This window comes from Sorex fumeus, unplaced genomic scaffold (assembly GCF_029834395.1).
Source record: "Sorex fumeus unplaced genomic scaffold, SorFum_2.1 ptg000041l, whole genome shotgun sequence".
Lineage (NCBI taxonomy): Eukaryota > Metazoa > Chordata > Mammalia > Eulipotyphla > Soricidae > Sorex > Sorex fumeus.
This window is the reverse complement of record NW_026606098.1, coordinates 11,102,651-11,117,376: the sequence shown is the minus strand read 5'-3', so window position 1 is coordinate 11,117,376 and position 14,726 is coordinate 11,102,651. Positions and strand designations below refer to the sequence as shown.

Sequence of the window (14,726 nt, the reverse complement as noted above, 5' to 3'; positions counted from 1 at the left end):
AAGCACTTGTCCCTTCAGCACCTCCAGGAGTAATTCCTGAGTACAGAGCCAGGAATAAGCCCTGAGCCCTGCTGGGTGTACCCCCTACCAACAAGAAAAGGAAAATAAAATTAAAGTTGCTTTTGCAACTTCCATTCCCTCTGGAACACCCTTCCCAACACCTTATCTCTCCCACTAGCTGGGGGTGCTCTGAATTTGATTCCCCACCCCGTTGTAGGATTCCCCCGTCTGGATGATGGACTCGAGTTACTCAGGTTTGTCACATTCTCGGCCCCAAACTTTTTGTTTTATTTAGTTTTGCTTTTTTGGGCCACACCCAGGATCACGGGGGTCACTCCTGGCTCTGCACTCCGGGATTATCCCTGGCAGTGCTCAGGGAACCCTATGGGATGCTGGGAATCGAACCTGGGTCGGCCACGTGCAAGGCAAACGCCCTCCCCACTGTGCTATCGCTCCAGCCCTTCCTCAGTCCCAGCCTTGAGGGAATCTGTTCCCCTTTCCATTCTGTCCCACTTGCAGCTTTGTAGGAGGTTGGAGGGGGCCCCTCTAAATCCAAGCAAACTCCAGAGAGATAGTCCAAGGGTTAGAGCACTTGCCTTAAGGTGATCCCCAGCACCCTGGAGGGTCCCTCTGGGCCCTGCCAGGAGTGATCCCTGAGTGCAGAGCCAGGAGTCAGCCCTGAACTCCCCTGAGTCTGGCCTGTCCCCCCAGCCCCAATCTTAGCAAACTCTCAGCCCTTCTTCTCGCGGGGCGGGGGGCCTCTATTGCTGTTATTGGGTTTTGCTTCCTGGCCGCCCTTGGTTGCCTCCCCGCCCCCTGCTCCCCCGAAGTCTCTCAAAACTGCAGTGAGGGGGAGCTTCTTCAGACTTCAATCAAACCTTATTTCCTCCCTGGGCCTTAGGTTTTCCCTCCCATGCTTAGATTCATGTGAACTTTGGGGGCCCGAGAGTAAAGGCGCTCGCCTCACACGTAGCTGCCCCTGGTGTGATCCCCAGCACCATATAAGGGCTTTTGAGACCTACCAGGAGCAAGCCCAGAGCACAGGGCCAGGACTAAGCACTGAATACCACTGTGTCTGGCAAAAATTATAAATAATAATAATAATAATTATTATTATTATTACAAAATAAAGTTTATGTTTTTGTTTTGTTTGGGGGACACACACAGCGGTGCTCAGGGGTTTCTCCTGGCTCTGCACTCAAGAATCACTTCTGGAGGGCTGGAGCGGTAGTACGATAGTAGGGTGTTTGCTTTGCTCGCAGCTGACCCGGGTTCGATTCCCAGCATCCTGTATGGTCCCTCGAGCACCGCCAGGAGTAATTCCTGAATGCATGAGCCAGGAGTAACCCCTGTGCATTACCGGGTGTGACCCCAAAAGCAAAAAAAAAAAAGAAAAAAGTTACATCTTCCAGGAGGGTCTCACTGATTCACACACACACAAACTGGCACACCTGCCTCTCTCCCCTGCAGCCCTGCACAGTGCCACAGGACTGAGTGTATACCAGGAGCCAGCGGTGCAGAAGGCAGCACCTGGAAGTAGTGTGACGTTCACTTGCCAGGTGGACGATGCCCAGAATGTCGAGAAACTCTGGGTCATATGGAACAAGGACGAGGTCCTCCTGTGCCAGGCCCGGGTCAACTATAGGAGCTTCAGCCAAGGGACCTGTGGCCCCCGGGGCCGGTTCTCCTGGAGGCCGCCTGGCGTGTTCAGCCTGCAGCTGAGCCCCATGAGCAGGAACGACAGCGGCCACTACACATGTTGCTTCACCCTGGAGATCCCCAGCTTGGAGGAGGTCTCAGGCAATGGGACACGGCTCCAGGTGGAGGAGACAGGTACGAGGGGGTGTGGGGGCACATGGAGGAACCTTCTAGACTCTTCTCTTGATGGGTTGTTTGGGGCGACACCCAGTGGGTGTGCTCATGGGTGACTCCTGGCTCTGTGCTCAGGGCTAACTCCTGGTGGGCTCAAGGAGTGTCAGGGATGGAACCAGGTCCAGCCACATCTGAGGCAGCGCCCTCCACACTGGACTAGCACTTCGGCCCTGGCCTGGGCCTGGATATTCTTTCTGTTTTTAATTCATTTGGGAGCCACCTCTGACTGTGCTCAGGGCTTACTCCTGACTCTGTGCTCCAGGGTCACTCTGATGGGTCTCTGAGGACCATATCGGTGCCGGGGTTTGAACCTGGGTTGACCACATACAAAGCAAGTGTTCTATGCTGTTCCATCACTCAGGCTGAATAAACGTGTTTTTTGTTTTTTTTTTAATAAAACAGTCATGCAGACAGAACATGAACAGCTTTGCCATTAACATTGCATGAGACAACAAATTAAGATTTTATTTTAAGTCTCCTTAGGGGCTGATAATGAAAACAGATGGAGAAACACTGAAACCAAGAGGCAGGAGATTCTAGAATGTTAGAGGATTTGTGGTATCTTAAACACTTTTACTAGAAAAGTCTTAGAATGCTGCCGTCCCGGAGAGAGCAAGAACTGAGAATTCTAGAATTCTACTCAACACCCAGGCTCCAGGTTACAAACGATGAAAGCATAAAAGCACAAATCAAAGCACAAATCAGGGGTTGTAACTGACTTTTTTTTTGGGGGGGTGGGGGTTAGGGAGGGCTTGCTCCTGGCTCCAGGATCACTCCTGGTGGTGCAGTGCCAGAAACTGAACTGGTTAATTTCACGCAAGGGAAGAGACTTTAGACTATTATTATTATTACTGTTTTTGGGCCAGACCCAAGGGTGCTCAGGGGTTACTCCTGGCTCTGCACTAACGAATCACTCCTGGCGGTACGCAGGGGCCCTTATGGGATGTCGGAGATCGAACCCCCATCGGCCACGAGCAGGGCAAAACCCTCAGCAGGGCTGTCGCTCCGGCCTCCTGGCTGGGTTTTTCCAAGAGCTCATCGCCCCATCCGGCAACTCTGCAGCGCGCCCCCTTGTGGCAGAGGCTCTGTATGGCGTAAAGAGACGCTGGCAAACCGCTGTGGCACCCGGCGTCGACCCCTTTCGGCCCTGCGGAAAGGAGCCTCGATGGGCTCCTGGTCCAGGGAGAGGCCCGTTCCCTCCAGTCCTCTCCAGGGCGGCGAGAACCAGGGTCCCCGCCCCCACCCCCCACTAATGACGAAGGGGCCAATTATCAATTAGCAGAGGCAGGGGAGCCACGCGCTAGGCGGAGCAGAGCTGGCAGCTGCCAGGGGGCTGGCGGGCTCGGGTCCAGCTCCGCACAGCTGCCGGCTCCTTCCAGCCGCTGCCGCAGTCGCTGAGCGCTCAGGAGCGAGAGGACTGCGGGAGGGCGCTGGCCTGGCAAGCGGCTCATCCGGGTAACATCGCTGGCCTTCCACGAGTGCCCGGAGCCCGACAAGAGTGATCCCCGGGCACAGACGAAATAACTCGTGAGCACTGCAGGGTGTAAAAGTTAAAGAAAAAAAATGCTGGGGATGAATCCCACATTCAGGTTCCTTTTTTTTTTTTGGGGGGGGGTCACACCCGGTGATGCACAGGGTTACTCCTGGCTCATGTACTCAGAAATTACTCCTGGAGGAGCTCGGGGGACCATATGGGATACTGGGACTCGAACCCGGGTCCACTGCATGCAAGGCAAACGCCCTACCTGCTGTGCTATCACTCTCGCCCCTCAGGATCCTTTTGAAGAGACCCAGAAACCTCTTTGTTTTTATCTGTGTGTGTAGTTTTGTTCTCGGATCACCCCTGGCGATGTTCAGGAATTAACTACTGTCTCTGCACTCAGGAATCTCTCCTGGTGTGCTCAGGGAACTATATAGGATGCCCAGGCTGAACCTGGGTTGGCCATCTGCAAGGCAAATGCCCTCCCCGCTATACTGTCTCTCCTGCCCAAGAATGATGAGGATAATGGAGATTTTTTGTTTTCTTTGCTTTGGGGTGGGGACAGCCAGCTGTGCTCAGGGATCACATGGGATGCTAGGGATCGAACTCAGGTCACCTGTGTGCAAGGCAAACGCCCTCCATGTTGTCCCACCTTCCCTCCCAGCCCTGATGGAGCTCTTGACCAAGGTGATGAGCATAATAAAGCTCACGACAAAGTTTTAAAAGTCCTTTTGCAGGCTGGAGCAATAGTACAGCAGTAGGGTGTTTGCCTTGCACACGACCGACCCGGGTTCAATCCCCGGCATCCCATGGGTCCCCCAAGCACTGCCAGGAGTAATTCCTGAGTGCAGAGCCTGGAGCATCGCTGGGTGTGACCTAAAAAAAAAAAGTCCTTTTGGGCTCGCAGTGATAGATAGTACAGCGGGTAAAAAGCATTTGCCTTGCATGCAGCCAACCCCAGGATCGATCCCTGACACCCCATATAGTCTTCCAAAAGCACCACCAGAGGTGATTCCTGAGCACAGAGCCATGAGTAACCACGGAACACTGCAGAGTGTGCCACCCTCCCCCAAATCCTCTAGACTGCGACTCCAAATGGGGTGGGGGTGGGGGTACAGGAGCTGGAAGGTGAACCTGCCCCAGACACAGATCTCCCCTCTGCAGACAGCAAGCGCAGACTCCAAATGGGGTGGGGGTGGGGGTACAGGAGCTGGAAGGTGAACCTGCCCCAGACACAGATCTGCCCTCTGCAGACAGCAAGCGCACTGACGCCCGGGAGACGGACAGCTTTCCAGGTGAGCACTGCCTCAGGGCACCCTTCCCCAGCCCCACCTGAACTTAAGGTCACCCACTTACCCCTACCTCTCCAGGACTCTACTCCGTGCTGCTGGTGGTAGGGATGGTGACTGTGACCCTGGTCATCCTGGGGACTGCCGCCTGCATCTGGCGCCGCTGCTTTTGCCGCCACCGCCACTCTGGGAACCCGCCCGGTAGGAGTTTTCCTTGGGGTGGGGGGTGGGGGGTGGGGGGGAATCACCCCTGCCATTGGCGCCCCCACGTGGCTGAGATGGCAACTGCAGCGACATGCAGTTGCCTCCGAATTCCTAACCTTTCTTTGGGAGGCAGGTGACTGGGGAGGGGAGGGGACCCAGAAGGGGAACAGAGAGCAAGGGACACTCCATCCAACTATATCAAGAACACATGGGGCTGGGGGCTGGAGCGATAGCACAGCGGGTAGGGCGTTTGCCTTGCACGTGGCCGACCCGGGTTCGATCCCCAGCATCCCATATGGTCCCCCGAGCACCGCCAGGAGTGATTCCTGAGTATAGAGTCAGGAGTTACCCTTGTGCAACGCCGGGTGTGATCCAAAAAGAAAAAGAAAAGAAAAGAACAGGGGCTGGAGCAAAAATAGGACAGTGGGGAGGGCGCTTGCACATGGCTGAACCTGATATTGTATTAGGGTCTCCTGGGCCACCCAGAAGTGATCCCTGAGCATAGAGCTCAGAGTCAGCCCGAGCACCACCACCAGATATAGCCCAGCCTCACCCGCAAAAGAACAGAGAATGGGGCCAGAGCGATAGTCCAGCAGCAGGGCGTTTGCCTTGCACGCAGCCACTCAGGATTCGATCTCTGGCATTCCATATGGTCCCCTGAAAACTGCCAGGACTAATTCCTGAGTGTAGAGCCAGGAGTGACCCCTGAGCATCACCAGGTGTGACCCAAAATACCAAAAAAAGAAAAAAAGAAAGAAAAGAAACAAAAAGCCAGAGAAGAGATTCCAGGGTTGGGCCAGAGAGGGAGGGTTGGTTATTTATTTATTTTTTAAGGGAAGCCTCAAACAGTGGTCAGGAAGTGGGGGAGTCTCTCCCAGTGACACCTGCCCGGCTGGTGGTTTGGCGCACAGACACAGCAGGGCTGGGGAGGGACCCTTCGTGCTGGGAACTGAGCCCAGGGCCTCATGCACACCCGGCGTGTGTGCCATCCCAGCTCCAGGGCCAAAGCCTCTCTCTCTCTCTCACATGTTCTTGTTTTATTTTGAGCCACACTCAGCGATGCTCAAGGTTTACTCCTGGTTTTGCACTCAGGAATTATTCCTGGAGGTGCTGGGGGACCGTGTGAGGTACCAGGAATCAAACCCGGGTCAGCCACGTGCAAGGGAAGTCCCCCCTACCCCCCACTGTGCTATTGTTCTGGATTGTTCTGGTCCCATTACAAGGACCAGATCCTTATAATTGTTCCCTCTTACTTCACCCCCCCCCCCCGCCCAACTTCCAGAGAATCCTCTCTACAGTAATGTTCCCTACCGTCCCCGGCACACCCCAAAGAAGACTGCAGACTGGCCTGTGGAAGGGAAGGTTCTGGAAGGCCACCAAGAAGATCAGAAAGACCAGGGCGTCTACGCTACCACTCTGCCCAAATCTCCCAGGCCCCAGCAGCGGTTGATTCCCAAAACTTGCCTCAGCCCCAACCCCAAAATCAAGCATCCGGTCTCTGTAGCAGGAGCCACCTCTGGCCAGTGGGGCCCAAGAAGGCTTCTTGAAGCGGACAGAAGAATGGTCAGCGGGCCGGCGAGGACACCGCCTCCTAGTGGCCGCAGGAAGATGTGACTGCTTCCAAAGGAGGTTGGGCCCGGGCGAGAGCGGCAGGACAGGGGGAAGGGCACTTGCTTTGCAGGCAGCTGACCTGGGATCCCCGACATCCCATAGGGTCCCTTGGACACCACCAGGAGTGATCCCTGAGCGCAGTGCCAGGAATAAGCCCTGAGTAATGCCGGGTGTGGATCAAAAATAAACAGAAAACAAAACCAAAAAAAAACAAACAAACCACAAAGTGGGAGTATACATTTCAGGGTCCAGCAGAGGGCACCCCATCCTCACTCCAGACACTGGGGTCTCTCCCTCAGGACCCTCAATAAAGGTGATGGAAGGGGGGAGGACAAACAAAAGCCGTACTTGCTGGTGATTTGGGTGTGCTGAAGTGATTTGCTCATCTGGGGGCACCCCTGTGTCCTCAGAGGTGGCTGGAAAAATTCATGGGGGGTATCCCGTCCCTTAGGAGGCAGATGCCCCCAGCTTCCAAATAGCGCCCACGGCAGAAGCACTGCATTCCCAGGTTGGTATCTCCCCAGCCTTGAAGATGTGGGGTACAGGGGCAGCACGGGGGGGGGGTGGGGACTCCAGGCTCCCTGACATTGATCAAGGCCGGGGGTCTCCCACCAGCCTGTCACCTTCAAATGACTGCGCAGCCGCGGGCCCTCGCCTCTCCCCCGTGCTGCGGTTTCCATGGGGACAGATGTCCTTTCTGCAGCAGACCCGTGGCCGTCGCTCGCTCCAAGGGGGCGGGGGGTGGAGCGAGAGCGGGGCCGCGCCGGCCACTCACTTTCTCCTTGTTCGCCTCCGCGCCTCCGCCGGTCCGCAGCCACCAGAGCTGGGTCGTCCGGGCGGGCGCCCGCTCTTGGCCCTCGGGAGGTGGGAGCGCTGAGCAGCTGGAGAATCAGCCAATCTTCCAGTCGGTTCCGGCTCCCCGCACTGCCGAGCTGGGGCGCCCTGCCCCCGCCCCGGCTTCTCCCCGCCTCTCACCAAGCACCTTCTAAACACACAATCACTTATTTATTTCCCAGACCAGGAGAGGATGCGGCAGACACAGTTCCAGACCCCCGAAGGGACCCGGATGTGGCTCGGAGGAAGACCCAAGGCTGGGGCTGGGGCCGGGGGTGGGACGGGGACAGCTGCTCTGGGGCCTCCGTTGGGTCTAGAGGGCCACGGGGGATGCGCCGCCAGCGACCTGGGCTTCGGGCTCCGCGCGGAGCGGGCGGCCGAGACTCCCAATCAGGGGCCGTGGGTCTGGGTGCCCACCGGGTACAGCAGGGCCAGGTGCTCAGCGCCTTGCACGGGCAGTGGGCGGGAGCTGTAGTGCAGGACCAGCTCGGGGACGCTGGCAAAGGGGCCGCTGTGCTGACCCAGGACCAGCTGGTTGTCTCGGGTCCGAGCGAACTTCAGGTGCAGAAATCCCTGGCTGCTCCTGGAGAGGGCAAGGAGGGACCCAAAAGGGGGCTTGAGCACCCGGCGGCCACCCACGCTCCTCGCAACTCCCTCAATATTATTAGGAAATGGACTTAACATGACAAGCCTTGGGCATGTTCCACGCGGGCTGGGGGGTGCTCTGCAGATCCCCTTCCTCCCTCCCTCACGCAGTTCCTGAAGCCCCGCCTCTTGCGACATAGCCCCGCCCACAACCCTGCCAGCTCCACCCATAACCCTGACCGCCCCGCCCACAACCATGGAAGCCCTGCCCTCAGCCCCAGGCTGACCCCCAAAAGCAGGGGGGTGATTCTCTCTGAATGCAGAGTGCACTTTCTCTACAAATCCCCTGGCCCTCTGCTGCCCTCTTCTGAGCTCCTCGCTATTAGCTCCCAGAAAGGAGATGCAAGAAATGCCATCTCAGGTGGGTGGAATGATCTAGAACCCAGTAATCTTTCTATCAGCCTCAACACCAGAGATGAAGGGGTGAGCACACACCTTGCACGAAGGAGGCTGGGGGCAGCCCCGGAGCACCACCTGGTATGGCCCCCAAACATAACACATGCACCTACACACACACACTAACATCGCTTAAGCACTTCCGAGTTCTTGAATATTATCCAAAATATGACTTTTCCCCCCTTGTATGGTTTTTATTTCTTTCCAGTATGCCGGGAAGTGATGGTTACCGTTTAGGATTCTCGTTTCACAGGTGGGAAAGCCCACAGGCTGGGTGACTTAGCCAAGACGGCGCAGCTTAATAAGTGCCAAACCTGCTGTCAGTGCATCGCCTCAGCCTCCTGTCTCAGGAACCCCGTGCTCAGAGGCTTTTCTATACTCAGACTCGCTGAGATGCGCACAGAACCAGGGTCCTTGACCCCCATGCTTCTGGGGCGGCTCTGAGATTCTGACCCAGGACAAATACAAAATGGTTCAACTCTGGGCTTGGGGAGGGAGCATGAAGGAACCCTTTTTCTTGCACACCCGGCGAAGCTCAGGAGTTACTCCTGGCTCTGCACTCAGAAACTGCTTCTGGTGCGTGCTCAGGGGACCATATGGGATTCCAAGGATTGAACCCGATTGGCTGCATGCAATCTGTACTACTGTACTACTGCTCCGGATCCCCCCTTAGATACATGCACACCAGTTTCCCGCACACCTCCAAGCACTGGGAGCTCACTCCCAGTCGGAAACTTGGGGAGGCCCCGCGGCAGGCAATGAGAGCTTCATACTCTGGAAATCTCCCCAAGCCTGCAAGCCGTGGAAGCCCCGCCCCTTGTCCACAGAAGCCCCGTCCCTGAGCAAAGGCCCCGCCCACCACCAACCGAAAAAACCACCCAGTCTCAGAGCCCCGCCTCTGGCCTGAAACCCCACCCACCCACCATGAGAGCCCCGCCTGGAACCCAAAGTCCCACCAATCACCTTGACCTGGATCCACCTGTCTCTGTGACCCTCAGTACCTCCAGGGGCAGTCTCACCTGAGGGACAGGGAGCAGTCCTGGGGGCTGGTCTCGCTGAGACGCACGAGGTAGCTGCCTTCCTTGCAGAGTGCCAGGAGGTTCTCGGCCTCCATCCGGCTCAGTGGGCCATGAAACCACCTTGGGGACGGGGGACAAGAGGGTTCAGAGGTCATCTGAAGGGTAACCCACCTTCAAAGGCACCCTGGGATCCACAGCAGGCTGGTACTGGTGAACACCAGGACACGCGAGCAGGAAAATTCCCCCTGGCTTGGTGAAAGGAGCCAGGTTTACTGGTGGCCAGGGCTTACCCGGTGGGCAGAGGGAGGGGCTCTCTCCAAATCAGCACCTACAGCCGATCTTAATCTTCAAAGCCTCCCTCCGTGGGGTCCTCCCTTCCTACTCCTCCAAAACCTGTTACACTGTGTCACTTTTCATGAGATACACTATTCTCCATTTAATACTTTCCCCTGTGCTCCAAGAGTGGGTTGCACGAAGTATTAAACACAGAGACAACAGTGGCTGTTTGCACTGAACGCAAACTGAAAAGTGAATCTACCTCCTTCCCCTGGTGTGTCCTCCTGTCAGTTCTGTGTCACTATGTCCCCCACACTTGTGCCCCACAGGGCTGGGGTTTGGGAAGCTCTTTCAGAAGGGACACAGAGAAGATCCAAAGCTACCCAGCTCTGCGCCTCACCCACCCAAAGTGGGACCCTTTTAAAATCCTGCTCCTCCCCAATTGCACCCAAGACTTCCTGGGCAGGAGAATGGCTTCCATCTCAGAGTTGAAGCTTATGAGTCCTAAGGGGGATTAAAAATAAGGGGGGGGGGGCTGGAGCTATAGCACAGTGAGTAGGGCGTTTGCCTTGCACGCAGCTGAACCAGGTTCTGTTCTCAGCATCCCATATGGACCCCTGAGCACCGCCAGGGGTAATTCCTGAGTGCAGAGCCAGGAGTAACCCCTGAGCATTGCCGGGTGTGACCAAAAAAGGCAAAAAAAAAAAAAAACCAACATTTTTTACATATAAAAGATCCTTTTATGAGGTTTCCTTTTGACAAGGAAACCCCCCTTTTCTCAATTTGAGGCATGCAGCCCTATTAGGACATTTGAGCATAAGGCAGAGAGAGCTGAAATGACTTGGATCCGTGGAGACTCAGAACAGGGATTTGAAGCCAGGATATGTGGTTAGAGGGAATCTGGCGCCCAGTTGAGAAAATTAATGTAGTGAATGAATGAATCAAATTTCCTCCAGCTCCCATCCCACCACATCCCTATAGCTGACATGGGACTGGGAGGGTAGATTCTCCAGCCTTCAACTTCCCTACTCACGGCTGTTTCTCTAGGGGCAGGGCTGGATCTACACGTTCTGCAGGCTGAGGGCTTCTGGGTGGGGGTCTCCGGAATTCCTTGGCAGAGCCTGAGGTCCTTTCCCACTCGGGGCTGTCAAACTGCACTGGAAAGAACACAATCAAAAAGGAAAGGTTTAAAGTATCCTATCAAGGCCGGAGCGATAGTACAGCAGGTATGGCATTTGCCTTGCACGCAGTTTACCTGGGTTCGATCCCCAGCATCCCATATGGGCTCCCCAGCACCATCAGGAGTAATTCCTGAGTGCAGAGCTAGGAGTAACCCCTGAGCATCGCTGGGTGTGCCCCAAAAAACAAAAAAAATAATAATAATTTTAAAAAATAAAGTAATCTGGGCTGGAGCGATAGCACAGCGGTAGGGCGTTTGCCTTGCACAAAGCCGGTCCAGTCAAGCCGGGTTCGATTCCTCCACCCCTCTCGGTGAGCCTGGCAAGCTACCGAGAGTATCTCACCCGCATGGCAGAGCCTGGCAAGCTACCCGTGACGAATTCAATATGCCAAACACAGTAACAAGTCTCACATTGGAGATGTTACTGGGCCCGCTTGAGCAAATCGATGAACAACGGGAGGACAGTGACAGTGACCGTGAAAGTAATCTACCTGGGATGGGGCATGGCCAAGGCGAGCCAATAGAATTTCAGGAGTAAAGGCGGGACTAGCTAGTACCAACCTATCAGAATCCAGAGGAGGTGGGTCTGGGGTGAAGGCTGGGCCAGGATTGGTACTCGTGCAACAATTAGCATTCGGGAGAAAGGGGCGTGGTTCATGTAAAACCAGTGGTTGATAGGGGTGGGGCAGGTCCACGTCTGTCGAATCAGGGGCAAGGCTAGATGTGGGCGGGATCGGGCTAGAGGACAGCTTCCCCTTGTATAAACAGGCCGAGGCACCGGAAACCCAATTCCCATTCTTTGTCCTCGGTACTGCCACTCCAGGGGAGAATATTTCTTCCTTCCAGCCACTTAACACTTGAGTTAGAATTAGCCTAGTACGGCGGATAGAGCGCCTGCACTGCACGCAGCGAAGTTCGATCCCCATCCCAGGCATTCCCATGGGGTTCCCGGCCCCTATGCCACATCGCCGGGTGCGGCCAAACACAGGAATTAACAAAATCTCCCAGGGGCAGGGGACTGAGGTTCTGCGTTGGAGACGCACCTGCAAAGGCCTTGGAGATATGCTCTTTCTTCCACTCCCAGGGCTGGTCATATTCATCTGCCGGTCGCTCATCCCCCTGGGGCAGCCGGCTCTGGCGAGGCCTCGCCGCGGACCGCGCGTCCTCTTCCGGCTCCTCGCCCTGTCCTTCGTAGGGCGTGTCATACAGGTGCACAGGTCCACCTGGGAACTCTGGGAAGCCAAGGACACGGGTCCGACCTTAACCTCCATCCCCCCGGCATCCCATCTTCTCCCTTCCGGCCTGGTGGTCCACTCACCGCTCACCACCCGCTGGGCCTCATAGGGTTCCATATAGCCGTCATCGTCGTCGGGGGCTGGTGGCGGAGGCTGAGCATCGAAAGGGTCCGAGTACTCGGCGTCCCCGTCCGACTGGAGAAAGGACAGGGAGCGGGGCATGAACTCAGGGGCGCAAACTCCTGGCGCCCCCTGCTGGGGAGTCCAGGTACCACACCTGTCCTCGGGACGCACAAGCAGTTCCTTTTTGGAGGGAGGGGGTTATTTGGGGGGCCCTCTCTGGCAATGCTCAGGGATTCCTCCCGGCTCTGGACTCAGAGACCAATCCTAGTGGTGCTCAGGGGAGTCTATGGGATGCCGGGATTGAGCCTGGGCGGGATGCAAGCAAGGCAAACTTCGTCCTATCTTCCTGGCCCTCTTTTTTGGGGGGATGAGGAAGAGAGAGGGGTATATTCTCAGCTCAGCGCAGGAGCTGTTCTTGGGTCTGTGCTCAGGAGCAATCTCTGAGGTTCTCAAGGGACCGTATAGGGTTCCAGGGATTCGGGGCAGGGTCAGCTGCGTGCCAGGCAAGTGGCCTTACTTCCCCAAGCAGTTCTGTTGGGGCTGCACGGGCGACAATGCAGGGCTCTGTCGCCCACAAGTGTTCACTGACAAATACTCGCTTAGCTCTTGCCCTCCTTTATTTTTCTTCCTTATCTTTCCAGAAACCACCACCGCCCACCTACATACAACAAAAGCACCCCCCACACACACACACCTCCAAATCCTGTGAATAATAATCAGTTTTAAGCACTGCTTTTTTTTTTTTTTTGCATGGGTGGGTGGAGACACCTGGTGATGCTCAGGATTGACACCTGGCTCTGCACTCAGGAACTATTCCTGGAGGTCCTTGGGGGACCCTGTGGGATGCATCGACCACTATTTTACAGAGGAGCAAACCAAAGCACAGAGATGGTGAGCGACCGGCTCAGGGTCACACAGCACTGAAGCAAGATGTGCACGCACTGTGATCCCCACTTTCTCGCCCACACTCCCAAGTCCTATGCCTTTCTCCACTACCCAGCACGACCTCTCATCCCCCTTCTCAAATTCTGTTCTGTGTCTTCTGAGGGGCAGGGGTCCCTGATGCCCTGGAGAGGAGGTGGGAATACCAGAAAAGCATGGGCCAGGTTCAAATTCTAGAGCAGTGCCCCTGACACTGTGAGCCTCAGTTTCTACTTCTGCAAAATGGGCACAAGAACAGGCCAGGCAGAGAGGTGAGATCAGGGTGCTCAGGGGACTGTCTGGGTTTGTGGAAGGAAGATTTGTCCAGTTTCTTATGAGAGAGGCTGCTGGAGGGGGAGGATGCGGAGCAGGAGGGAGACAAAAGAGGGTCCAGGGGGCCGGAGCAGTAGTTCAGCGGGGAGGGTGTTTGCCTCGCATGCGGCCACCTCGGGTTCGGTCCCCTGCATCCCACCGGGTCCCCGGAGCACCACCAGGAGTGATTCCTGAGTGCAGAGCCAGGAGGAACCCCTGAGCATCGCTGGATGTGACCCCAAAAGCCAACAAGTCAAAAAACAGAAAAGGGTCCAGCTACACAGTGTAGAAGGGACAGGGCCCCGGACTCAGACCTGCATGGGAGATTACCCAGTGCCTGGTTGAAGGCCCCGATGTCCCCCATGAAACAAGCTCCTCAAAGCCCAGGACTGGGGGTGGGCCCCCCACACTCCCAGGCCCCCCCAGCCTCTCATGAGCATACACACCTCGTCCCCAGGGCAGCCCAGCAGGGCCTTGGCCCTGGCGTCCGAGGCGGTTTCTACCTTGATGAGTCGGTGTTTGGGAGAATCGTACTTGACCTCTCCCGGGCTCCTGGCGTCGCCGGCGGCGCCCGCCGGGTCCGGCTCGGGGCGCAGGTCCGTGTCCTCGTAGGGGTCCTCGAAGTCCAGGTCCTTCTGCTCGCGGTACGCGCGGAGGATGTCGCTCTCCGTGTAATCCGGGGTGGGCGGCTGCGGAGGGGGCTTCCGGCCCCCGAAGCTCAGGTAGTCCCGCAGCCACTTCGCCATCGGGCTGCGTGACACCCCCCGAAGCTGGCCACTGTCGGAGTGGGGCTCACATGCCTCCTTTCCTCGGATGAGTCTGGCGGGGGGAGTGGGGGGGCGGATGTCCGGGATCTGTGCGCCCTTTGGCTGGCCTTGGGGGGGGTGTAAAAAGGGGGCGCAGAAAAAAGAGGAGGCCCTTCGGGGCCCCAAGGAGCAGACCGCACCTGAGCCCTCACCGGTTCTGGAGGGACGGCGGGTAAGGGGGCGCCCCGAGGAGGCGCGGGAGTCGTGGTTGGGGGGCGCGCGGGGACGCAGCGCAGGTCGGAAGCGCGCGGAGTTTCGCGGTCCCGGGGTGCTGCCCCGGCTCAGGGAGGGGGCGCGGAATCGGGGGCGGGCGTGGACGCGCCGAGCGGCGCCCGCCGAGGTCCCTCACCCCGGTGCCCGCCCCCCGCGTCCTAGACGGGTCTCCCGGGGGGCGCACGCGCCGGCGCGCAAAGTTGGGGCCGCGGGGCCGGTGATCCCCGGAGCCGCACCGCCTTTGTTGCGTTCCAGCCCGCGCCGAGGGGCTCCCCGAACCCGCCGCCCCCCACCGCCCGGCCCGGCCGCC

General features: G+C 57.2%; 2 protein-coding genes across 2 annotated transcripts; one reads left to right on the top strand and one right to left on the bottom strand.

Annotated features, from left to right (window-relative positions):
• Nucleotides 1–235: 235 nt before the first annotated feature.
• Nucleotides 236–6,459, top strand: TMIGD2 (transmembrane and immunoglobulin domain containing 2). Its single transcript, XM_056119729.1, has 5 exons — nt 236–254; nt 1,471–1,833; nt 4,606–4,647; nt 4,723–4,842; nt 6,128–6,459. The coding sequence occupies exons 1-5, from the start codon at nt 236–238 to the stop codon at nt 6,457–6,459; spliced, it is 876 nt and encodes a 291-aa protein (XP_055975704.1).
• A 1,205-nt stretch (nt 6,460–7,664) lies between these two features.
• On the bottom strand, nt 7,665–14,231 carry SHD (Src homology 2 domain containing transforming protein D). The gene is made up of 6 exons (XM_056119540.1): nt 13,844–14,231; nt 12,125–12,236; nt 11,850–12,038; nt 10,660–10,783; nt 9,351–9,470; nt 7,665–7,873 (listed from the first exon to the last, which is right to left on the bottom strand). The coding sequence occupies exons 1-6, from the start codon at nt 14,141–14,143 to the stop codon at nt 7,681–7,683; spliced, it is 1,038 nt and encodes a 345-aa protein (XP_055975515.1). The 5' UTR covers nt 14,144–14,231; the 3' UTR covers nt 7,665–7,680.
• Nucleotides 14,232–14,726: the final 495 nt, after the last annotated feature.

Bases quoted from the DNA above. Each gene is read 5' to 3' on its own strand.
- TMIGD2 (XM_056119729.1), top strand. The intron at 4,648-4,722 runs GTGAGCACTGCC...CTACCTCTCCAG, and splicing joins GGAGACGGACAGCTTTCCAG to GACTCTACTCCGTGCTGCTG. The intron at 4,843-6,127 runs GTAGGAGTTTTC...CCCAACTTCCAG, and splicing joins CCACTCTGGGAACCCGCCCG to AGAATCCTCTCTACAGTAAT.
- SHD (XM_056119540.1), bottom strand. From the start codon at position 14,143: ATGGCGAAGTGGCTGCGGGACTACCTGAGCTTCGGGGGCCGGAAGCCC. The intron at 12,237-13,843 runs GTGTGTATGCTC...TCCTTTCTCCAG, and splicing joins TGGGCTGCCCTGGGGACGAG to TCGGACGGGGACGCCGAGTA. The intron at 10,784-11,849 runs GTGCGTCTCCAA...TGTTCTTTCCAG, and splicing joins TATCTCCAAGGCCTTTGCAG to TGCAGTTTGACAGCCCCGAG.